Below are 26,021 nucleotides of genomic sequence, written 5' to 3'. Positions count from 1 at the left end.
CTCCTGACACATATACTTCAGAAGTTCTCATGCCACTTTGCAAAAGGAGCTGAATACACAGGAATGGTGCCAGCCCTAATCTTGACAGTGGGGCATAGTTATGACTATGTGGGTTCAGAGACCAGGGACCTAGTCTCTGTGACTCAGTGTTCTCAATGTAAAGTGGGGATAAATACCAATACCCATCTGTGGTGAAGATTAAGTGAATTATGTATTGTGTGAGGTGTTTAGAAAAATGTCCAGCATATAATAAGTGCTTCGTATTAACCATTACCATTATCAGGGAGATAATACCCTATTTTATCAATTCTAGGGTGCATATTTTTCACATTTGAATCTTTCTGAAATTGCGCTGCTTCTTACAATTAACAGTGTCTTATAATCATTGTCATCCAGTTGGTCATGACAAAGTTGACATCTCTGGGAAGACCAGAGAGTACCAGTACCAATGCCTTTTAGATTTAAAGAAATATGAAGAGATGGGGTAGACCCAACGTCATAGGGTTCTTAAAGATTAAACAAGGGAATGCATGGACACCAGCAGCTCTCTGCCACAGCTGCACATGAGAATGATGTAGGAGCTTTTGAACACACCTCAGCCCAAGGTCCAGGCTAGAAGAGTTGATCCTATCTCTGACATTGGGGTCTCAACTTCCTTATAACTTTTTTAAAAGCTCCTCAGATGTGCAGAGCCTGCTACAGACTAAGCATTCATTATATGTTAGCTAATATTACTTCTCTCACTGTCTTTCAGGAACTAATACCCAGAGATAGGATGCAGTATGCAGCAGAGATGATTACAGCCATGAAGCATTCCAAAATAGACTGGCAGTACCATGATGGCCTGGAGACTCCACACACATTCTTTACAGGCCAGAATGTAAGCTCCATGAGGGCAGAAACCTGGACTTTTTTGGTGTACTGGTCTATCCTCAAGGCCTAGCACAGTGCCTGACACACACTATAGACATTTGGATCAGGGCAGATGTTACATCACTATATGACCAACAGCTGATGGCCCACAGAACAGATGCTGGCAGTCTCTTGTGACATATATCCAAGTCTCCTCTGCTCCACTCAGTATCTTTAGACACTCTATCCGCTGAGACCTCAGGGGCTTCTTAGGCCTCTAACTCACCTGGAGGCAGCCAGGATGTACAATCTCATTGCAGATACAACATTCCATGAGTTTCTTCTCAAAGTCCTGTGTCTCCTCATTTTGATCCACTTCTCCACAGAGGGAGCACGTGACTGAGTGAGGCAGTCTGGGCTATAAGACAACAAAGATAGAAACCAAGAAAAGAGCAGACTTAGATCCTTATAATTTCAGCTTCCCTTTAACTGAGATGGGTGATTTGGTTCCTATAATTCTCTAGTAAACATGTAGGGAGCATGGAGACCAGGTAGAAAAGTGGCTGAGGAAGAAGATAGGGAAAATCAACTAGCTAGAGACCAACAGAGATCAGTTTATTTTCAGTCAGCCTGTCCTTGGTCTCGAGGTCCTTTCTTTCCACTTAAAGAGAGAGGGGACAGATAGCAGTGATTTGCCCTTCAAATGCTGGTCTCTCATTTGAAAACTGGGTAAGGCTGGATGATTATACTAGCTAATTTTTAGTACTAGATATGTTCCTTTACAACCCAGGGAGAAAAGGGACAAAACAAAGCTAAAAAGAGAGACTAACTTTTTCTTTCCAACTCTGAAGTCTCTATAACTTTATATAATGTGTATTTCAGTCCCCTTGGCACCACCACCCCTCCCCCAAATTCTTTACCCAGCAGATCACTCACTGCCAAGCACTGCCGGAGGACACAGGACTGCTTCATGCGACCAGGCCCTCCAAACTTCTTCATGTCCCTGCAATAGTGGCAAACACCACACTCTCCTTGCACACAGGCTTTGCACTTTCGACATCGTACTCGTCTCCGCCTGGCTCCAGACACTATGGGGGATGCAGCAGCTGGCCTCACAGGTGTTAACCGTGGAGCTGGTTTCATAGTGTGAGGCTTTGTGATGGGGATAGTAGGAACCCGCACCTTTGGCCGGGTAGGGAATTTAAGCTGGAAGAGAAAGCAGTGAGGTCAAATATATCAGGTAACTTTAAGGACTGGAGAAGGTAGAAGATTACATGACCTGGCAAACTATGGCCCATGGGCAAATCTGCCTGCTGCCTGTTTTTCTGTAAATTAGTTTGACTGAAACAACCATGCTCATTTGCTTATGTATTGTCCATGGCTGCTTTTATGTGCCCTGGCAGAATTGAGAAGTTTTGACAGAGACTATATGGCCTGAGAAACCTAAAATATTTATTATCTTCATTATCTACATATTATACCTTTACAGAAAAAGATTGCTAATTCCTTCAGGTTATTCCTTCAGCCACATCCCTCTCACTCTGCTGAGCTTTCTAGGTACTAGTCACTCCAGGGGCCCTCCAACATTTCCTTACCCTGAGTATCATTACTCAGAACATACTCCTAAAGGAGGCAGTAAACTACTTGAGGGTGAGATGTGTCTTGTTCATTTCTGTATTACTCTGAGTCCAAGCTCAAACATACAGCCTGGTACACAGCAGACACTCCAATAATCCAGATATGACTAAATTGTTTTGAGGCAATCCCATGTGGCCAAGCAGAGGCCAAAGGGGACCCCTGAGTCTAGGAAGGAGGAGGCAGTTCTTTAAAGACATCTTTCAGCTACACATCTTTGTATTCTGCCTAAACACTCCTGAAATGTGATGGCCCGGCAATTTCAGCTGGGGAACACCAAAGAAGGGCCTAATTTATCTGCCATCAGGGCTCACCATCAGGATCAGAATGCTATCACTTACTTTTATTCAATAACATTGACAAAGGGCGATATGGGGGGAAAATTATAAAGGACCTAACTGAAGAATCATAAAAATTCATAACTGACAATTTATTAGCTAATGGGTAATTCCTTTCTTCTCTTTTCAGTTTGATAATGGAAAGTTCAAATTAAGGGAAAACTCTGAGAATGTGGTCTCAATCCAACATAGAAACACTCTGGCCTTTTAAATATATATGTAATTATTTTAACTAGTTTTAAATCATTTTGTGAAAATAACTGTATCACTGGGCCAGAGGATAGGAACTGACCCATCTGGTGAACAAATGCATACCTTGGCATCTGAACCTGGAGACAGGTCTTCTAGTTTGATGTTTTGTTAAGAGACTCACCTCCAAAGATAGCCAATTACCCTGATCTGAGGAATGACCTTCTGTCCCTTTATATTAATGCACCAAAAGCTATCTGCTTCTAGTTGTGCTTTTTCTTCCTGGAATGATAACTGTCAGACAGCTAAATGCTTTAGAACCTGAAGGTCAAGAAGAATAGTTTCTTACCTTATCCCTTTTTGGCCACTGAACTATAGGGACTCCAGTGAGGGCTAACTTAGGATCGCTGTTGGCAAGCTCCTCCAGCAGAACCTAAGGGCAGGATAGGAGAAAAGAGGGGGGAAAAGCAAGGCACAGTGAACAAAGAGCCAATCACTCCCAACGGCATCCAGACTTAGCCTCAGTCCCCACAAGCACCAAGGGGAAGGCCAGGGAAACAGCTGGCTCTATTTTCACTTCATATAGACTCACTGCAAAACATGTAAATTGAAACGAAAGAGGAAACTTACCAACTAGTGCAGTACCGTCAAGACTTTGAATTTACCTTTGCCCCCAACCTGGTACTTGTGTACGCACTGTACTGTTGACACTTTCGCTGAAGCAACTCGCTACCAAGGTGACAAGTGTTACTTGTCACACAGTTCTACACATGACAATAAAACTTTACTTCGCCCCTTTACTTTTCTATACCAGTTAATGAATGCTACCTGGTAGTAAGTACTGCCTTCATTTTGCAGATGTCAGCAAATAGGCAAAAAAAAAAAAAAAAAAAAAAAAAAAAAAAGATTGGCTAATACTGAATAAATAATACGAACAACAGAGTCTTAATGTCTGGTTCATCCCAGGGCTCTGCTCTTCTAAAGCTGATTACAGAAATCTCAATCTCAAATCTCTCTCTTACACACATACACACACACAGTCAATTATTTGCCTTTATTCCTATAAACAGGGCAGGAACAATCTTAGGGGCAATAATTCTCTCATGGCTTTAACCAATCTAGTTTGAATGACTTAAGGAATAATACCACAGTAAGAAACTGCCACTTAAATGGATCACTCTGATTGTCATTTTGAAACAAACCTTTTAAGTTTTAGATAGAAATTTCTGAATTCCAAACCTAGCAGAATGAAATCCTTCTTCCTCTGACCCCGTGAGCCTTAAAGTAATGACATAGCAAAAGAACACAAATCCAGAAGACAAGTCACACGATTCCTTAGGTAAGTATAGAATATTAACTGTTTCAGAGAAAACTAAACTTTGATCCTGGACAAGTCAGCATGCTGGGCCCTCTTCAATAATCACTCCCACGATCCTGTGGGCTCTAGAGACCAGGACTTTTTGAAGCACGAGGCACTTTCCTACCAAACATTTTCCTCCTGAGCCTAAGGATCATGCTCCAAGTCCCAGAACTGGGACTCAGAAAGACCCTTTAACTCTCACCCATGAAGCGCTTCTCTAGGAAGATCCCCCTTTGCCAAGCCTCCAGATGCCTCTCACCCTCCCCCAAACTGATTTCATTTCCAGCAGTTTTATTTACTTTGAGTTGCTATGGCATCCTATCCTGGAGCCTCCTGTTAGCACCACGCTGCGTGGGGGTAAGGAGGCAGGGTGCGGTGCCTCGTGGGACAAGGCTCTGGTATGGGTTCTAGCCTCCCTAGGGTGAAAAATTCAGGTCCATTCAAAATGTGTGCTAGAGAATGCACAGCTCCCCTCCCCCACCTCGCACAGCCGAGGAGTAGGACTCTGCCCATTTCCTCTCCCAGAGAGCACAGAGCCGTCCACAAACAGGGACTTTCCACTTTCAGCAAAACAGACTGCAGAGAGAGATCTGCGATTGTTTAAGAGTAGAAAAGGAACCTAGCTGTTCACCAAAGCAATCTAGTGCTACCGGCAAGATTTTTGTGGGGAATAGGGTAGGTGGACAAACTGTGTGGGGGGGAAAGGGGACTGTTCACACCTACAGACTCAGTTCCTGGGGTCTGTGTGGGTGTGGAGGGAAATGCAGATTGCCTTCCAAGCCTTATTTTGCTGGGGCCATACCACCAAGCACGCCCTGTTTTCATCAAAAAAGGCAGACTCCAGCTGAGGCCCTTCAAGAAACCATATAAAGAAGCCACCAACCTTCACCAGAGGGGGTTTGGGACAGTGAGCGGGGGTGGAGCGCAGGAAGGCTAACGCCTATCTAGAAGGGAGAACGTTCAAACACGAGCCTACACCCCACACAGCACAGGAAGTGGGAGAGAACAGCGGCGTCTGGGCAGAGAAGGGGAAAGGGCTCCCAAAAGCCAAGCGACCCAATTCAGAAGCACATCTCACCAGGCGAGGGAACAAGTGCAGTGACGGCTCCACCAACACGAAGTAACCCAAGCCTAGTCCTGGACTCGCCCGACAGGCAATCCTTCTGCCTTTCCGCCAGACAAAGTCCCCACAGTTAAACACACCCCGAACCAGGAAGGGGTTGCCGCCCGCCCGCCCGCCTGACCTTGTGTTTCTCGTCCCTCTGGAGCTGCTGAGGCTTTTGGTTGAAGTTTCCCCAGCGTCTTTGTTTTGTTTTCTGTATTGGAAGTTGTGCTGAAGGAGTTAGGCTTTCTGCCTCTAGGAAAATCCGATTTACTTGAAAATTCTGGAATCTCCCAGAGTACATAAGGTAGGGCAGTCCAGGCTACCCAGAGGGAGCGGTGTGCGGCGCTCAGAGCTCCTTCGCGAGACCTTCAGCTCCCCGCGGCTTCCTCAGCCTGCGAACAATGCTGCTGCGTCACCCACATGCAGCTCCCAGAAATGCTTTGCAACGGAAGATGGCAGGGGGGGGACCCGGGCTCGCCGGCAGAGGGCCCAGGCGGCCTGCTGCAGAGTCGGGAGGGTGTGCTCTTCAAGCCTCCCTCCCCAGCCATTGGAGGAGAGCCTGCCCGAGGAGCTCGGCCGAGCCCCGCCCGCCTGCTCCCTCCCACCGCCACTGCAATAGGAGAACCTGGGGTGGCCCGAGGGCGCTGCTGGCCGACTTCGACGGGCGCCAGCCAGAGGGAGGGAACGCTTTAACCCGTTCGGCATCTGGTCCTGCATTAGTCCCCGTACCAGTCCACACCCTTCCTTCAGGGTCACCTCTTATTGTTAGTTAGCCAGCAGTCTCTAGGCTGCACACACACGACTCTCCCAGCTCCCTCTCAGGCACACAGTGAGTGGCCCAAAGTTCGGCCCCTGGGGAAGAGCCAGGCAAAAGATGAGCCCCTCTAGAGGTACCTTTTCTCCTGTGCACAACCTGCTTCAACTGCCCTCGCTGCCACTCTCCCAGCCCAGAATATAGAACCAGCATACAGGTTTCCAGAAAAACCTTCAGGAATGACACATTCCAACCAATATTGAGATATTCAAAACAATGTGTCTGTTTAACATCAACCGGTCTACAACAGATAGCTGCGTCCAGTTGGGACTGGGAGCCACCATGTAAGAGACGTGCCTACGCAGCTGTTCTAGCAGTTCCGTGGTGACCAAGTCAAACTAGCTGAGGTGCAACCTCAGGTTAGGGCACTCTACTCTCCTGCCTTGGAACCAGGCTCAGGGAGCCAGCAAATGTGCATCTGCCAGTCGCCTGGGACCTGAACTTATGATTCTGCCCCTGATTGTCCCACCCTCAGAACACCAGCACTTCCTAAGCTAGTGGTTTGTCCCGACTGCCTCGTTCTTGATTCCCTAGATGAAGCAGCCCTGCACCCTATCATGCCTCGATGTGACTTCTGACAGCCACTGGAGTGATGGGTATTACCCACTGTCCTTACACAGATCCACAGGCAGGGTGAAGCTCTGAACAGGGCTCTCTCAGGCTACAGGGAACCACACTGTGGGTCCAGATTCATGTAATTCTTAATTTTTTTAAATGCAATTTTTACGCTCTCGAAAATGTAACCTGAGTTTTTTGGAAATTACAGAAGCTGCTTTGAAATAAACATTTCAGGCCACTAAGAACCTAGCTCTTACCATTGGGAACATTCTTACTTATTTCCAGGACAGCTGTTTCAGTGAGTTTCTAGTGCAGTCAGTAGTCTTTCTGGGGCCTGGGCCTTTGCTGCCAGGGGCTGCATATTTTAATTTTACAGAAGTTTACCAAAGAAAGGAGGGACTTTTGTGCTCTTAGGTGGAGCTCTTCCTGGAAATATTTATATGGTCATTCTATCCTAAATCTCTCCTTCGCACTTATTTATTTATTTTTTTTAAATATATCTCTATTGATTTCAGAGAGAGAAAGGGAGAGGGACAGAGATAGAAACATCAATGATGAGAGAGTCATTGATAGGCTGCAGCCTGCAACCTGGGCATGTGCCCTGACCGGGAATCGAACCCCCATCTCCTAGGTTGACGCTCAACTGCTGAGCGACGCCTGGCTGGGCCGCACTTATTCTTAAGATTCAAAGACTCAATAAGCCTATTATGTGTGAAAAATTTTCCTTAACAATGTGAGAAGTCTTGGAAAATGTTTACTTAAAAAAAAAATTATATATTGATTTGAGAGAAAGAGAGAGAGAGAAATAGATTTGTTGTTCCACTTATTTATGCATCATTGGTTGCTTCTTGTATGTGCCCTGACTGGGGATCGAAACTGCAACTCTGATGTACTGGGATATTGCTCTAACCAACTGGGGCGGTAAATGCTTATTTTGGTCTTAGTGCTATCTAACCTAGAGGGATGATAAAATACAAATACTTAAGAGAAACATGTTACTCTGAAACAAAGTACAAGTTCAAGTTGTAGCAAGTACAAATTCTAGAGGCCATCAGGAAAGAACAAAACAGGGCCCCGAGGAAACACTCCAAGTAAGTTTCCAAATCACAAATCAAACAGACCTACTTCCCCCCTCCTATTAATTCAGAATGAAAGATAGGCAACAAAGATCAGAATTAGTAAGAACATGACATTATGCAATATAGAAACATAATGAAAACATTTTAAAGAATTAAATCTATTTTAACCTAACCTATTTGCCTTTTTAAAAATATATATACATTTTAAAAGATTTTTTAATTGATTTTTGGAGACGAAGGGAGAGGGAGAGAGAAAAAATCTTGATGTGAGAATGAAACATCCATTGGCTGCCTCCTGCACACCCCCTACTGGGAACAGAGCCTGCAATTGGGCATATGCCCTGACTGGGAACCAAACTGGCAACCTTTCGGTGCAAAGAATGATGCCCAAACAACAGAGCCACACCAGCCAGAGCTAACCTAAATGCCTTGTAACTGAGCTAAATTATTTAAAGCTTTCTACTCAGCCCAGCTGGGCGTGGCTCAGAGGTTGAGCATCAACCTAGGATCTAGGAGATCGAGGTTCGATTCTCTCTCAGGACACATGCCTGGGTTGCGGGCTCAATCCCCACTGGGGGACGTGTAGGAGGCAGCTGATCAATGACTCTCTCATCATTGACGTTTCTATCTCTCTCTCCCTCTCCCTTCCTCTCTCTGAAATCAATAAAGATATATATTTTAAAAAACAAAACTTTCTACTCAGTAAGAATGTGTGAATTATTATAACTATATTGTCAGTAAAAATTGTAAATGAAGTTTTACTTATACAGGTTGCTCTTTCCTCCTTCTAATCTAGCTTAATGGATTAAGATCTAATTATACTGGGCCCTCTACCAGTTATTCTCTTTATTAGTGTCAGATAAAAGAAAATTTCTGGTCAGTGCTTCTATATTTATTTATAACTGTAACTCTGGTTTCAGTCTCATCATACTCCTGGGATGGAGTCTAGGGTAAATTTTTAGATCATAATTACAAAATGAAATGTTAGAATCTTAGGTCAGAGCAGCAGTAGCCTATTGCACCACAAAGTACAATTTTCAAATTGAGAGCTTCTGCCATTTATATAATATTGTAGTAATCAATTTGTGTCATCTAACAGGCAAGTTTATTAACTGGTGAATTAAAAAGACTGGCACCTCCTTCCCCCAGGAAAGAATCTACCACTGGACCCTCAGTGGGTGCTCAGCGCCCCGTCATGAACAGCACTTGTGAACCAGAATGCACTTACTTTCTTAACCCACTTAAATGCCTGTTCCACCACTGGACTGTAAGCCCCTTGAGGGCTGGGTCCCTGGCATGTTTGCATATTTACTCCAACACTAAGTCTCATTCCTGGAACTGAGTAGGCAGGCATCATTTAAAGTAGCAAAATAAATGAATTTCATAGATTTATAATATCTAATTTTTTTCTGTAATAATACTTATTTGTTAACTACTTCACTAACTTCATTTTCACAACAACCCCACTAAGGTAGATTTTATTTGTAGAGGAAAAACAGGCTTGCCCCAAAGTCACAAGGTTGCCATGCTTATCTAAATGTTTTAGAGCAAACAGGAAAATAGAAAAATAGTTAACAACACTGAATTTTTCATTAGGTGAGTTAGGCAGCCAAATACATTGATATATTGAAAGCTTCTTATTACTTATGTACATATATTAAGAGCTCCTTTATTACCAAAGTAAACACAAACAAAACAATAAAGTCTGATTAAAACTCAGTCTTCCAGCTGACTCCCACCACACCTTGCCGTGACCCACCGTCAGCAGCTTATGCACCCTCTTCCAGCATCCCCCACAATGCACATACAAAGAAAGAGACTCTTTTTCTAACATTAATGGGATTGTACTATACATTCTGCTCCAGGTCCTGCCTCTTTATTCAACATCTATCAAGGACACAACTTCTCAGTTTTAGAAATGTGAGAATATCTCACAGTAGGAGAGAACTCCATTCTATCTTTAGTCTAGTTTTAGGATTCAAGGTTACCCACATCCCTCCTAACCAGGACTTTATACATACTAATTACTTTCCCTTGAACTGCACCAATAAGTCAATAATTTTTAATGCCCCATTTTCATTTAATCCCCTTCCAGCTCTATATTCTATGATTCGCTCTTCATCACTGTAGGACCTAACATTTTGGAACCTTCAAAGCCCCTTTACTACATCAGTAAAACAGACTTTTCTTCAAGAGAATATGTTTATGAACATCTCATCTCACCACCTTTCCTCTCATCTCTTCTGCTAGTTATTTGTGAGAGCCATAGAGGCTGCAAGAAACAATTCCCTTCTCTGCAGGAAGGGTGGATGAAGCTTGCTTTTGCCCTCCACTGCAGCGTTCTTTGCTACAAACACCAAGTTCTTTAGCACTGCAGTCTCCAGTTGTGCAGTGATTCAGCACCTACCCAGTCCAATGCTTTTCTCTCTCCAGATTTTCAAAGGATTTAAGCTCTAAACTCACTATTATCTGAAGCTCAGATTAAACATAACTAGTCAAATGTAGGAATGATTAATCCATTTAATCTTAAGTGAAAGTACCTGCAAAGCTGGGATCTAAATCTGCTGTCTGCTGGCATCAGCTGCATTCTAACTATGGTATTGGGTAAGTAAGAGAAGGGGTGGAAAAGCCTCTGCAGGGAGAATTCAAGCCTAGCAGTCATCCTACCAGCACTTGGTCCTCATGCTCTGGTCTCTCTATGCCACTCTGTCTAGCCAGCATTGACAGCCATGTTTTTCATGACTCCTGATAAACACAAGGATGCTCTCCAGACACTTTCATAACGCTAAGAGTCCTTTTTAGGTGTCTCTTCTGAACTCGTTCCGTTGCTAGCAGCCTCCTCTTCACTGCTTTATGTTGGAACCAAATCTTTCTACATTTCCCCCCACTACTCACTCTGCCACCTCAGAAATTCTTATTTAACTACTATAGTGAAAGGAGTTTGCCTATTTCAATCATGACACTTGCCCTTGTGTAAATGATTAATGACTTCCTACAACTGGATTTTGGAGTCAAATCCATCTACAGACATCCCTTAGGACTGAAAAGATATTTTTCTTTTTCATGAATTAGAAATACAGATAACCAGGCCAAAACAATGTTAGTGTGATACAAACTTAGAATCTTTTCTTCTTAGGGTTTTTAAAGGCATTATATAAGTTAGTAAGTCCCCAAAGTCATAATTTTATGTTTCTCACATGTATCCATGATGGAATGGCTACATAAAAAAAAAGAAACTTCTGTAGAAAAAAAGATGTTACACTCAAATTCTCAGGAAAATGTAATTATATGTGTCCTATCACAATGAAAAAAGAAAAACAACTAAGTGTCCTTTGCTTATTCAAGGATGGGAAGTGAATCTGGGATCTAGTTTGTGAGTCTGGAAAAGTATGGCTACGTTTATTTTGCTGTGCATTAATCACTATAGAAACAGGACCGCACCTACCTCGAACTTTGTCATTTCCTCCCCTAATACAAGTCACAGTGATACTACCTACCTCTTCCAGAACAAACCTTATAAAACCAAACTATAAAACCCATTGTCCAGGGAGAGGACCAACTGCACCAAGTTAGACTCCTTTTAGCTTCTCTAGTTTTTACCTTTTCACTGATGCAAAAACAGTAAGATATAATGAAAACATCAATCGTAAAAAGAAAAAGAGAAAAAAGTTCAGATCCTATTCCAGTCTTTGGAATTCTTCCCTGAGATGGCTGCAAAAGGTAGGAAGCACCTCAGCTGGTTAGTGGTGACTAAGGAAAAACTTGAATCAGGAATCAGGGATGGCCCTGCCGGGTGTGGCTCAGCAGTTGAGCATCGACCTAGGATCCAGGAGATCGTGGTTTGATTACCCGTCAGGGCATATGCCTGGGTTGCGGACTCAATCCCCAGTCGGGGGTGTGCAGGAGGCAGCTGATCAATGATAATGATTCTCTCATCATTGATGTTTCAACTCTCTTTCTCCCTCTCCCTTCCTTTCTCTGAAATCAATAAAGATATTAAAAAAGAAAAAAAGAAAAAAAGAATCAGGGATGGAAAAAACCGACTATGAGATATTTAGCCCATCTTTCTTTTTTTTTGTCAATCCTCACCCAAGGATATTTTTTCCACTGATTTTTTTTTTTCGGGGGGGGGGGGGCATCAATGTGAGAGGTGCTTAGATTAGTTGCCTCCTGCACATGCTCCAACCTGGGATCGAGACTGCAGCCCTTGACCAGAATCAAACCTGAGACCTTTCAGTCCATGGGCCAACGCTCTAACTACTGAGCCAGACCGGCTAGGGCAAGCCCATCTTTCTTAAGGTGACATAAAATTATTCTCTATATCTTCTTCTGAGGCTTAAAATAATCTATATGACAAGTTTTAAAAATAACACTCATTACAAATATGTGAGCTAGCTTTCTAACACACATACCCATGCCCTGCACCCAAGACATAGTTCCAAACACTGATTTAAAAAGGAAATTGTTATTCTCAGCTTTATACTTTTCGGTGTTTATATTAATGGTTACATATGAGAAAACATTTAAAACATACTAGATAAATTTGAAACTAAATATGCTAAACCTACTTAATAAAATTTATTCTCTTCTGCTTGAGGTAAGACTGTTAGACATTGCAACTGGCCACTTTTGCTCTGAAATTGACTCTTCATCTGAGGGTAACTTAAGTTTAAAGTAATATTTTTTAATACAAACACTTTTTCAGGCTCTCATTTTTAGGATCAGCCTGAAATTTGTGTTTTTAAGACTAAATTTAAGTCCTAGCTAAAAATACAAATGTTAGTATTTTCATAACAGGCCCCTCTTTCTAGGAATTAAAGCACTACGCACAGCACAAACATACACATGCATGTATTAAACTTCCTTCTGGTTAAACCAGAAAATTATGCAAAATTCCTGCACTTTCTCAGAATCCAGAAATTTACTGTTCTAGCCAGATCAATAGCTGTCATGCAACATAACCAACTCTTACCTTTACGTCAGCAATGAGAGCATCTTCGTCTTCTATCCCTGTAGGGACACATTTCTTGTGCAGTGGCAGAGACTCCAACTTATCTACAAGGCAGCGAAGGCCTTCGAGCTCAAAATGGGTCAGATGCACCTGCCTGTCCTTTCGGGGACTACACTGGGGATCCCACACTTGGCCATTGTGGGAGCCCCGGCTAGAGTCAGATGATGAGTCTCCAGACAAGCTTTTCTTCAGACTTGGAAGACTTCGGCAGGTTTTGCCCAGTCCATCATAATCCAAGTTGACCCCATTGGCCACAGGGCTAGTGAGGACAGAACGCCTACTGCTCAAGCGCCGGGGTTCTCGATCCCCTGCTTCCTCATCCCCATTTCCGGATTCCAACCCATTTAACTCCAAATCTGCCGGTATGAAGAAAAAATGCAGTAAGAATGTGCCACTTGGCCATGTGATCAATGAGATTTGAAATAGGCAGCATGGGAGAAGCCTTCAAGTTATAAATGATGAAGTTGTAAAGTGTTTAAAATGGTCTCTTGTCCGGCCAGGCGTGGCTCAGCAGTTGAGCATGGACCTAGGATCCAGGCGATCGGGGTTCGATTTCCGGTCAGGGCACATGCCGGGGTTGTGGGCTCGACCCCCAGTCGGGGGTTTGCAGGAGGTGGCTGATCATCTCATCAATGACTCTCTCATCATCGATGTTTCTATCTCTCTCTCTCTCTCTCCCCTTCTCCTTTCCTCTCTCTGATATCAATAAGGATATATTTAAAATAAAATAAAAAAATAAAATAAAATAAAATATAAAAAATAAAATAAAATAAAATAAAATAAAATGGTCTCTCCTTATTCCAACATCCATATGTCTGTTGCTGAAAATCACAGCTATATGTAAAATAGAATCCTGAGCTGGTAAGACAACTGAGGTAATGGTCAACTGGATTTTCAAAAGATTGAGAAGAGTCCAGTTTTATGGGCTAGAAATAAGATAGAAAAAGCTAAGAACCATATGATTTCATGCATATATGGGATATAAAACTGAAATTCATGAACACAAATAGCCGTGTGATAGTTGCCAGAGGGAAGAGAGTAGGGGTGAGGGAGTCCTAATATATGGTGACAGGAGAAGATATGACTTTAGGTGGGGGGCACACAGTGCAATATACAGATCTTGTAACAGAGAAACTCACACCAGAAACCTATATATTCATATTAACCATTGTCATACCAATTAATTTATTAATAAAAGAAAATGGCTTAATTAGTTTCAAGTTCAAACTCATATTTGGGGTGATGATTTAATTATCTTTTGAAAAAGTAGACTGTATGAAGCACATGTATTTAAAAAGTAGTCTTGTAAATTAAGAATTGAGCTACCATATGACCCATCAATCCATCTTCTGGGTATCTACCTGAAAAATTTGTAAATATTTATTCATAAATATATTTGTGCCCCTGTGCTCACTGCAGCATTATTCATGGTGGTCAAGACATGGAAACAACCCAGGTGTCCTTTGATGGATGATAGGGTAAAGGCGTGGTACACACAGATGGGCTACTCAGGCAAAAGGAAGGGTAAAGTGCTGCCATTTGCAGCAGCAGGGATGGTTCTTGAGGCCATCACGTTAAGTGCAGTAAGTCGGATGGAAAAGGACAAGAACCGCTGACTTCGGGTGTATATGGGATCTAAACCTGAAAGCAGCAAGTGAACAAGCAGCTTGAACAGGCTCCAGCATGGACAGCAGGGCAGTGGTTACCAGGGGAGGGCAGGGGAGGGTCAAATTCACGGGGCCAGGAGACTAGACTTCAGGTGGTGAGCACAGCATGCAATGTACAGATGATGTGTTACAGAACTGTGCACCTGAAACTCAGATGATGTCATTAATCAATGTCCCAGTAAATTTAATCTAAAAAGTAAAACCTAGCCCTGGCCAGTGCGGCTCAGTTGGTCGGAGCACCGTCCCATACACAGAAAGGCTGCAGGTTCGACTCCCAGTCAGGGCACATGCCCAGGTTGCTGGTTCGATCCCCGGTTGGGGCATGTATGTGAGGCAACTGATAGATGTTTCTTTCTCACATTGATGTTTCTCTCTCTAAAATCAATAAACATATCCTTGGGGGAGAATAAACAGATAAATAAATAAAAGTAAAAAATAAAAAGGAGTTTTATTCAAAGTTTTGGTCATAATATTAAGTTTTGGAATTGAAATCCTAGCAACACAGCCAACAAAACAAAGTTAAAATAAACGTTTTAATGAAAGGAGAATTTTTAAATGTTCACTGATTTTATTATGAAAGCAATACAGGTTTACTATTAATAATTTAAAAATACAGGAAGGTACAAAGAAGTAAGCAAGCCATCCTTCATCCCTTCAACACTGGATAACAACTCAAAAGTATGGTGTATTTTCTTCCCATCTTTTTTAGGCATACGTAATATGATTACGATTAGATGTATTTTTAAACAAAACTGGGATCATGCTGTACATGACAATTCTGTATCCTGCTTTCACATACTAGGTGACCATTTTTAATTTTCAATGAGAATGATAAACTATGCTAAAGTGCTCTGGCCGGTGTGGCTCAGTTTGGGCATAGTCCCATATACCTAAAGATTGCCGGTTCAATTCCTGGTCAGGGCACGTGCCCAGGATGCAGGCTTGATCCCCAGTAGGGGGTGTGAGGGAAGCAGCTGACTGATGTTTCTCTCTTGTTGATGTTTCTCTCTCTCCTCTTTTTCCCTCTCTCTAAAAGTCAATAAAAATTTTTCTTTTTCTTTTTTTAAAATAAACTATGCTAGAGCAAAAAGTATCTTGCTTGGATCAAACATTCCATGGAACATGTTACCACAGGCAATTACAGTGTTCCTCTCCATGGGACAGCCTAAAAATGCATAACTGAAACTATCCTGACATCCAATAAAATATTTCTCTTGATGAAAATTGAAGAAACAGAAGTTAAAAATATAGATTTTAGTCTTACCAACCGGGTTCAAAATGCAGCTTTCCCATTTATTTACAAGATCATGGACAAGTTTTTACATCTTCTTCAACCTTAATGTGCCCATTTGTAAAATGAAAATAATACTTGCCTGGCAGTATGTAACTTAATGTATGCAAAGTGCTTATTATAGTGCTAGAATATAGTGTTATGATGATATATTCCTAGTTTTTGCTGTGTCAAAGACTGTTCTTTACACAATGAAACATAACTAAAAAAGAAAATATGGTACATGTATACTATGGAATACTACTCAGTCATAAGAAAAGATGAAATACTGCCATGTGTGACATGGATGGACCTCGAGAATATTGTGCTAAGTGGAATAAGTCAGTAATAAAAAGCTAAGAACCATATAATTTCACTCATATGTGGGATATCAAACTGGAACTCATAAACACAAATAGACAACGGCATGGCAGTTACCAGAGGGGCAGGTAGTAAAGGGTAAAGGGGGCCAAATATATGGTAATGGAAGATGATTTGACTTTGGGTGATGGGCACACAATGTAATATACAGATCATGTATCACAGAAATGTACAATTGAAACCTATGACCCTATTAACCAATGTCACCCCAAGAAATTTAATAAAATTTAAAAGAAGAAGAAACATACTACACAATTAATTCCTTTCTTGAGGAGTGAAGTACTAACAAACTCAGACAAAGATGAGATCCAGAGTATTTCATTTAGCCTAGTAATTCACATCTGCATGGGAGATCAGCTATTAACCAGTGTTCAACTCCAACAAATAAATTTGATACTTCCAGGTGGATAAGTAAAAAACAAACAAACAGAAAATAAAAACAAAACTATTAAGCAACAGCCTGCTGAATATTCTTGGCCTCGCCCTGAGTCCTGCAGGGTGTCTTGAAAGTTCGTGTAGATAGAACACTTACCCATGCTGAGGGACTCTTTCTGAAATTCCTTAGTTAGGTGGGAGCGGTTGGTTATGCAGTACACATAGCGCTCCAACACGTACCAACACATCTCATAGTAGAATGGATAGCGAAACTTATTTGGAACCTACAGGAGCAAAATAATGAGAAAAGCAAGCTGGTATCAATTTTCAAAGAGAGTCAGACAACAGAATCACTACAATATTTAATCTAGGAAAACTCTCCAGTCAACCTACAAACCCAGGCTGGTGTTTAGAGTAAGAATTTAAGAGGATCTGGCAACCTAGAAAATGTTGATCTTGGGAAACAAGCACTAAAGATAAAAGGTACTTGGAAAGACCATTCAGAACCACCAAAAAGCTGTCTTCGTTGAGTAGGAAAGCATCTAAAAGCAGTTCTGGGACAAGTAACATGTTAGAGTAAGACACAATATACGTAACTGAGAAAAATGTTTTAGGGTTCTCGAAACACAAAAGCATGCCAACCACTCTTGCCTTTTACTACAGTTCTACCCTGAATAAGGCGGTCATGGAATAAAGAATCTAATGGAAAAACAGAACATGAGAAGAAGTTACGTGGTTTTTATTATTTCCTTACATCTCTGAAAGTATAATTAGAGACTCATTTTCTAGCTATGTCCGGTCCAGGACACGAGACTGAATATTTTCCCTACCATCAACTCTCAGCTTGCCTGTCTCATACTTTGTAGTTTGCCAGGACGCTATGTCCAGAAATCAAGATTACTGATTCGCATGGCCTCATCAGCCAGTCTTCAGTTTTCTTTCCATTCTCTCCAAAAGTAGCATGAAATTATTCCAGCTGAATAAGAAGAACTGCCCTTCAGATCTATGAAAGCCAAGGAAAGGCAGATCATCCTGGATTAATCAGTGAGGAAAACCAGTGACAGGACTGTTCTAAGTATAGTCTACTGTGTTGGTTTGGAGAGGCTACCTTTCAGAAGAATAAGCGAAACAGCATTTTAAAGACAGTTCTGGGTGTACAACTCCTGAGTTTCCCCGTCTCCTTTGCAAGCTCCATGTTAGGTTTCTTCCTAAATCGAGGAGATCTGGATGCGAGTCCCTTTTCAAAACCCTTCACCAAGAAAGGGTACAGCTCAGTGGTAGAACATTTGACTGCAAAACCCTTCAACAGGTCACAAGGCATCACCGTGGAATGAGATCACTTTCCTCATCACAAGGCAGGAGAGGCATATACTTTTCATCAGCTTCCAAAATAGGGAAGCCAGGCTTTGGGTCTGGGTCTCTTATGTGGTTACAACTTTAACAACTAGACGAACTTTCTCCTCTCTTATTTAAAAGTCAAATTAATTTACTTCTGGTAAAGTGGGAGGATGAGTCACAAGAATTGATAAATAGTTGGTCCCCCCAAATTAAATATAACACACTGAGCTTCTCTGCTCACCTTTGAAGAGTATTAACACTGTCTGGCGTGGCTCAGTGGTTGAGCATCAACCTAGGATCCAGGAGATCGAGGTTCAATTCCTGGTCAGGGCACACGCCCAGGTTGCGGGCTTGACCCCCAGTAGGGGGCATGCAGGAGGCAGCCGACCAATGTATCTCTCTCATCATTGATGTTTCTCTCTCTCCCTCTCCCTTCCTCTCTCTGAAATAAAGACATTTAAAAAAAAGCAAAACTGTTAACACTTTTCTATAAGGGTCTTCATTAAAAGTTCAGAACAATTCCAAATTCTAAAGCCCTTTGGGACTCTGTTCAGAACTAATATTGCTAAGTAAAAATAAAGAAAATATAAAACAGGACATGAAACTTTTGATTTTTACTTGGAACTCAGTAGACTGTATTAATAGTAGTCAAGATATCACACACCCAACCTGCCCCATTAGATTTTACCTGTGCAGCCAGATACCAGAGAGGTATCAATTTCTGAGACTGGGTTCAAATTTTTGCAAAAAAATTTTTAAATCCTCATTATTGAGTCTTTTTTAAGCACTGTCAGTAGAATAATTACCAACACTCAAATTTAAATAGTGTATTTCTACACTGGCACGGCAGAAGTAACCAAAGCATTGCCTTAAGTTTATAACACACTTTATATTTCTTTCATAAAAACATCTCTTCACATTCTCTTTTAAATTAAACTTTGAAAGTTTATAGAGATTAGTAATATATTAAACATATGCCAGGTTGGTATTTGGCATATAAAAGGTGGGTGTGGAAAGCAAGAAAAAAAAAACAACATAAAACACTGTTTCATTTTATAGAAACATAAAAGGGCTCCTTATTTGGAATAAAATAATTAAGCCATACTTAGGAAAAATGAAATAATATGTTGGCTAGATACTGAAATTTGACAATTTCTGATAAATAACTAGATAGAGATCAGTTATTACCAGTTTAACAGTCTGTAGGAATCCTTTCATGCAGAAATAAAATGCTCCTTTTATCAATGCTATTGAAAACATGTTCTCTCTCTGTTCCCTCAAACTGAGCAAGCAATTAAGCCATGGGTATAATAGTAATTTTTAGCCTAAAAAGGGGAATGCTTCCTAAAAACTAATTTTCAGATTGACACTGACAGCAGCTGGGTGGTATTACCTCTTAGAATGATTCTGAATTAAGTAAGAGTATTTTAATATGACACTATGTAATTTTTCTCTTTTGAAACATTTTAACTATTATTACAACTTCAAACTTACTAAACTCATTATCTTTTGTAGTTTTAGTATGCTTAACAAACAAGCAGAAATTCACTTTTAAAAAATTTATTTTAAAAGCACCGCATCCTCTCTTAATTCTACTAATAGGGCAATCCCTATAACTCCAACACTACCTATCTTGTGGATAAGATAATAAGTAGCTCCTACCCAAAATAAATGTTTCAAAATAGGTACCAAAACAGTTAACTAATTGATCATGTTCACAGTACACAGGACAATACCCATTCCTTCTAAAAAGTATCAATTCTTCACTAATTGTTATTTTTTAATTTTTAATTTTGGAAACTTTCAAGTCCACCAAAAAGTTTCAAGTGCAGTACCATGAACACTTTTCTAGCTTCTCCAAGATTCATCAATTGTTAACATTTCCCCATACTTGTTAATCTCTATTCATATATGCTGTTATTTGCTGAACTACTTGAGAGCAAGTTGTGAACATCACAAACCCTAAATATTCTGTACTCTAATTGCTGTTTAACGTCAATGCCATTTATACTTCAATCATATACAGACATAATTCAGCCCATACCAACAGGGTCTGCTAAAGAATTAAGCCCTATTTACCCCTAAGGCATGGGTCAGCCAGCAGGCAGCTGATATGGATTTGGTCAGCTGCCTATTTCGGAAGGCCTGTGAGCTAAGAGTGTTTTTTCACATTTTAAATGGTTGGAAACAAAAAAAAACACTAAAAGAGCATTTGTGACACAAAAAAATTATATGAAAACAAATTTCAGTGTCCATAAATAAAATTTTGTTTTATTTGAGCCATGCTCATGCATTTAAGTATTTCATTCTACAAGGCAGAGTTAAATACTTGGACAGATGTTGTATGGCCCACAAAGCCTGTATTACTATCTGCTCCTTTACAGAAAAAGTTTGCTAAATTTTGCCTTAAGGCATCCATTGCATGTAGTGAACTAACTTTTTTCCTATACATCTAGAATGGTATCAGCTGTGTACCTTCCTAGGGAAAACAGAAAACAAGGCACACAAATCATTTCTATAGTGCTTAATTCTCTTATAGAATTTCTCTCAGTTGAGAAAGGCAGTATACACATATATATATTTTAAATATATTTTTATTGATTTCAGAGAGAGGAAAGGAGAGGGAGAGAGATAGAAACATCAATGATGAGAGTCATTGATCGGCTGCCTCCTACATGCCCCTACCTGGGGATCGAGCCCGCAACCTGGGCATGTGCCCGGACCCGGAATCGAACCCTGATCACCTGGATCCTAGGTCGATGCTCAACCGCTGAGCCACACCCGGCCGGGCCACATTTATATTTTAAAGTACAATAATTTGAATGTTAATAAAGAAAGATACATGAACTTAAACATTGTGAATCTTGAGTTGATAAATCCCATTACAAGTTATTCTAAAAGCATAAAAAGGAAAAACATGGCTCAAGAGACTATCAAAAGTTCATCTGAAAAGCCCCATAAAAAGTCAGTATCAAAAGCCCCATAAAAATCCAAGATACCAAGAACCTCAAGGAAATGGAGTTCCCCAAACCAAGCATGTAGATCTTGTTAAAACTTTTCTTTCAGTGTTCCCAAAATGTGAACACTGAATTTTAACCCAAAGAAATACTTAAGTTTTGAGACAAACTATCAATGAATCTAACATCTGTCTTAACTGAAGTAAACTTGCTCACATCAACTGTTAAACAGAATTACTTACCCGTGTCCGATCTTCAATGTTGTATATTTTTAACTGCATAGGGATATTGAAGCTATGCAAAAAATTGCCTCCAAACACTAACGTGTCTGTAGGAGTATACACAGCATGAATCCAGCCTAGAAGAAAGGGAATGAAGGGTGGTGGCTGTAAACACACATTATAAAATGGCTCTCTCAGAGAACTAGTACAAGACTTCTACACCACATTTTTACTGATTCTCTCTCTTAGTGGTTGGTCAAGTTATTTAATCTCTTGCAGCCTCACTATCCTCTATGAAACATAAATTATACTTTACATAGTTGTTGGTAAGGGAAACAGGTTGTTAAATATTTGAGAAAAATGAATGTGAAGTGTTTAGCATACAACAAACTTTTAATAAATGCTGTTTCTATTTATTGGAGCACCTACTACGAACCAGGCTCAGTACAAGAGTTGACACGTGTTTTCACTTCCTTCTCACAATAAAATAAGACAGGAATTTAAATACTTGACGAAAGTGGTTTTAGCAGGTAAATGCATAGAATTCTAATACATATCTGTGACTCTAAAAGCTGTGCTCTGAGTACTTATTTTGGAACTAGTGACCTGATCAAAATTATCACAGATTCAGCACTCTCGCTCGCCTTTACAGCCATCCTTTAGAGGATAGGTAGTTCTTAACCAGGGGTTGTATATCATCTGCAGAACAGGTTTTGTCCCTAGAAATTCTAAATTTCTAGGGCTAATGTGGGGCTCAAACATGCAGATCTAAAAAGCATTATTGACAATTCTGATATACACCTTTAGTGGAAAATCACTGCCTTAAAAATAAATAAATCTCAGCATCCACTCCATAATGACAGAAAATGACACTTGTTTTCTGCGTACCCCAGCATCATAATCATTCTTGGTAGTAATCCATCAATTCATTTTGATTTAAGAAAAACAAGTGGCTAGAGTAGATAATCCACTTTCCCATCTTGCTTACCTGAGGGAATGACGAAGGTATAGCCCTGCTTGAGCTCAATGCGCTGGCAATCTGACACCCGGTCACCCAGAAAGATGTCTCCCTGTTTCCCTGACAGCAGCCAATTCTCGTACAGCTCCAGGTTGTGGGCTGTAGGGGGGATGAGCCAGAAGACCTGTGAGTTAAAAAACTTCAGTCTGTTAACAGCCATTGACATGACCCAGTTGCTCCCCCTCAACTGATAAACAGATACAAAGTTAAGACCAACATGTAGAAAACAGGCCAGAAATTCTTCCACACAACAGAACTTGAACACTGGGAAATTCTAAGAGCCCCAAAGAAGTAGATATTTTTTCATCTCCACTTGATCGAACAGCATTAGGGTTTCCCTGAGGTTTGAACATAGAATGAGGAGCCTACCCAAGCCTCAGAGAGAACTGGGGCATCAGGCTTGTTACCTAGGCAGTCCCTTATTCACCCCCGGCTGGCTGGCCTATTAGTCAGGTACAAAATATTCAAGAGACAGGCCTGGGTTGCTTTGTTCCAAAGTAGCAACCAAGACCAAAAATTAAGATACCACTTAAATGGATCCAAAGTAAATAAAATGGATTTAGAAAAACAGTTGTTCTAGATTAGAAAACCTCACATTTTAAAAACTTTAAAGCTTGCCCTGGCCGATTTGGCTCAGTGGTAGAGTGTAGGCCCAAGGGCTGAAGGGTTTGATTCCAGCCAAGGGCATGTAACTCGGTTGTAGGCTCGATCCCCAGCCCCAGTGGGGGTGCTGCAGGAGGCAACCAATCAATGTCTCTCTCTCGTATCAATATTTCTCTTTCTCTTTTTCTTTCTCTCCCTCACTCTTCCACTCTCTCTGAAAAGCGATGGAAAAAATATCCTCATGTGAGGATTAATACACACACACACAAAGCTTTAAAGCTTTATCTGTTTTCATCCCAGTTTTACTTTTCTTTCACAAATGCATTCACTTCTAAGAGGAGAAGGGGTAACATAAGCCTATAGTACTACAAACCTCTGATATTAATTCTACCATTTAATTCTCACACCATTCAGAAACACTCCAACAAGCTGGAATATAGTTCTTTATAAATGAGGATAATCTTTCAAAATCTATTTACATCTCTTGAAACGACTTAAAGGCTTCCTTTAGCCCCATTTCAGATCAATACCTTCATATAAGGAAAAGTGGTTTGGATTCCAATTTGCTGATTTCATTGTGACTCTATCCAAAATTTGTGTATCCTTCTACTATCTTATGCTTCCATGTAAAGAAATTATCTTGTCCTTTGAAAACTACTTCCTTGCCTTCACTTGGAGAATTCTGCTTTGGGAATCTACAAACAGGACTGTTGAGGTTTACTAAGTGCTGTGCAAATATTGGCATGATCACAGTGGCCTAGATGAATACTAATTTCTACTGAACTCTAGCCAAGAAGGTCAACTTAATCTACAATTCTCTCTAGATACGAGCGGGGACAATCTCCTAATAGATTAATCTCCAGGGTATATTAAGCACCCATGAACTGAAGCAAAGTCATATAACCAGTGTCAGATTCCAACCCCCATCACAACTATGACCGTACCTTTCCCCCTTGATGGATGTGATACCAGACAGAGGTACCACCAAAGTCGACATGGAAGTCCGTATAGCAGCCTCGAACACTCATCAGACAGTACCTGACCCCCCAAAAAAGGAGCAGCGTTAGTTCACTGATGAGAAAAAGAGGACCTGCCCCACCACAATGCGACACTCTTCCCTTATGTGCTCCCTCTACCTTCCACCTAATCTACTCCCAGTCAGTGAGAGGAATGCAACTGCAAGTCATCTCATTACCAGGATAAGTTTTTTTCTTTAACCATGTGATCATAGGCTATAATACTCTTACATACACTCTGCCCTTTGGAACTGTAAAGGCTACTCTTTAATAAAGAATTCATGTTTTTGATAATTTAGGACACAGAGCATGGCTCCTGAGGGAGAACCATTTCTTGCCATCACCTTGGTTTCCCCTAGCACACTGAAGAAAATGCAGGGTAAGCCACTTACTTCTGCACTTTAGGGTACTGCATTTCCAAGATGGCATTAGTTGATTCAGTCTGACTTTCCTTCAAATGCCTTGGCCACATGTTGTCTACCCAGTCAATGAAATCCACCTTTAAAAAGGAAGAGGAAACATTTAGGTTTCAAAGGTAGGGTTGGGATTAAGGAGAATTTTAAAGTCAAGAAAAACAGAATTTCTCAAAAGACACACTGAAGGACTACAAATTATAAGCGAACTAAAACAATCTGTTGCTGAATCTTAGCATCAGTAGGAAAACATTCTAGAAATTATTATTTAATGAAAATAAAGACTAATGCTTCCATCAACATGATTATAAAAATAGCACTAATCAAAATGAAGTGACTAAATAACAGAGTAGTATCCAGCCAAGCCCTCTCTTCTGTATTGGTACTGGTATAATCAACTGCATTTTTTTTGATCCAAGGAGAGGCACTACCTGGAAAGTACTTTATAAACTTTCAGAAAGCTGGAACACTGTTAGAGCAACTAAGATACTGAAAGTTAAAAAACCAACCAACCAAACAAAAATAAGAAAGAAAGAAGAGGAGGGAAGAGGAGGGGAGAGGAGGAGAGGGGGAAATCTAGCAGGGATTTGAGCTTTACATGAATCTACATGGTTAGGAATCAGAAGTTGTCATGTTTTCTCAAAATCATATGCAAACTCCTGGAACTCATCTGTAAAATAAGAATAATTACCTGAAAGGGATATTGTGAGAAATACATGTAACTACATATTAAAATTTTTTGAAATAATATTATCAGAGTTTAGGATCTGTTGGAGATATTATGTGCTGAAGGAAATGAGAAACAAAAGTATGAACTTATTTGAACACTTTCCACTAAAATGTGACATATCCTGGACCTTCAACTGTCTGCACCCAAGCACTGATCTCTAAGAAACAGTTTCAGCTGGATAAAGTGTGAGGCAAACAACCATGAATCCAATGTAGCACTGATGTTGTAACTATCTAACTTATGACTGTAAAAAACATGTAGCTAGTAAGCTTTATAACAACATCTATATATTTGATATACAATACACATCTAGACAAATGCATACCATTTGTGCATATTGATGTGAGGCAGGTGTCCAGTGGACACCCAGATGTAAACTGTGGGAGAGTGTTTGGAAGGGATCATCAATGACATGCAAGTTGAAACAAGCAAGACGAAGAACAATTACGAAGGTTAATTCGCTGCTGCATTTCAAAGCTCTGCTTGGGGAGCCACCAGTTCTAATTAACCAAGCATTCACTGGGCCTAGAACACTGAATGAAAACCAGATTCCTTTCTTTCCCTCAATCAAAATCTACTTTCTGTTCTCTTAATGTAGTGACCAGCATCTCCCATCTCCTGGTATTATCCTTTGGAAAGTCTTTTAACAAAATAATGAATAATTGTACTTGCTCACTACACTGTAAGTTCTTATGTCCAGATAGGGGAGAGGAAAATTAAGCAACACATGAGTATTCTTTTATCAAGTGTTCATTCAGAGAAAGTTGAATTACTCTGGTCAGAATTTCTTACCTGCAGCAAGAAGTCACTCATCTTGGCCTCCCTTTATTTGGTATTATTAGGTATTGTCTGACTTCCAAGAGAATACTGTGGTAAAGGGTTCGTACTTTTTTTCTTAGGTTAACCTTTAGGCTCCGGATAGGCTTTTTGTTAAATGCCCTCACCCATTTGAGAGCAAGTCTCCAGTAGGGATAATCACCAGTTTTTACCTGTTCTGCACCAATACAGGGCCCGATTGGCAAGAGGTCCAATAACCTAGGACCTAATCTATTCATACACTATGCAAAACAGCTCATGGCCTTCCATAAACT

The 26,021-nt window shown here is 40.7% G+C and overlaps 1 protein-coding gene across 2 annotated transcripts in view; it reads right to left on the bottom strand.

Moving 5' to 3' along the window:
- Positions 1-26,021, bottom strand: part of KDM2A (lysine demethylase 2A) — a 94,252-nt gene that overhangs the window by 9,848 nt on the left and 58,383 nt on the right. For both annotated transcript variants that reach the window (XM_016208337.2, XM_016208338.2), the window contains 9 exons: positions 24,180-24,286; positions 23,716-23,809; positions 22,139-22,292; positions 21,172-21,287; positions 16,792-16,918; positions 12,903-13,297; positions 3,364-3,447; positions 1,789-2,058; positions 1,139-1,270 (listed from right to left, as the gene is read on the bottom strand). In XM_016208337.2, the coding sequence (XP_016063823.1) occupies positions 1,139-1,270; positions 1,789-2,058; positions 3,364-3,447; positions 12,903-13,297; positions 16,792-16,918; positions 21,172-21,287; positions 22,139-22,292; positions 23,716-23,809; positions 24,180-24,286 (1,479 nt within the window). The remainder of the gene's footprint in view (positions 1-1,138; positions 1,271-1,788; positions 2,059-3,363; positions 3,448-12,902; positions 13,298-16,791; positions 16,919-21,171; positions 21,288-22,138; positions 22,293-23,715; positions 23,810-24,179; positions 24,287-26,021) is intronic.

Source organism: Miniopterus natalensis, chromosome 11 (assembly GCF_054644295.1).
Source record: "Miniopterus natalensis isolate mMinNat1 chromosome 11, mMinNat1.hap1, whole genome shotgun sequence".
Classification (NCBI taxonomy): domain Eukaryota; kingdom Metazoa; phylum Chordata; class Mammalia; order Chiroptera; family Miniopteridae; genus Miniopterus; species Miniopterus natalensis.
Note: the sequence above shows the minus strand (reverse complement) of the source record. Positions and strands in the feature narration are given on the sequence as shown.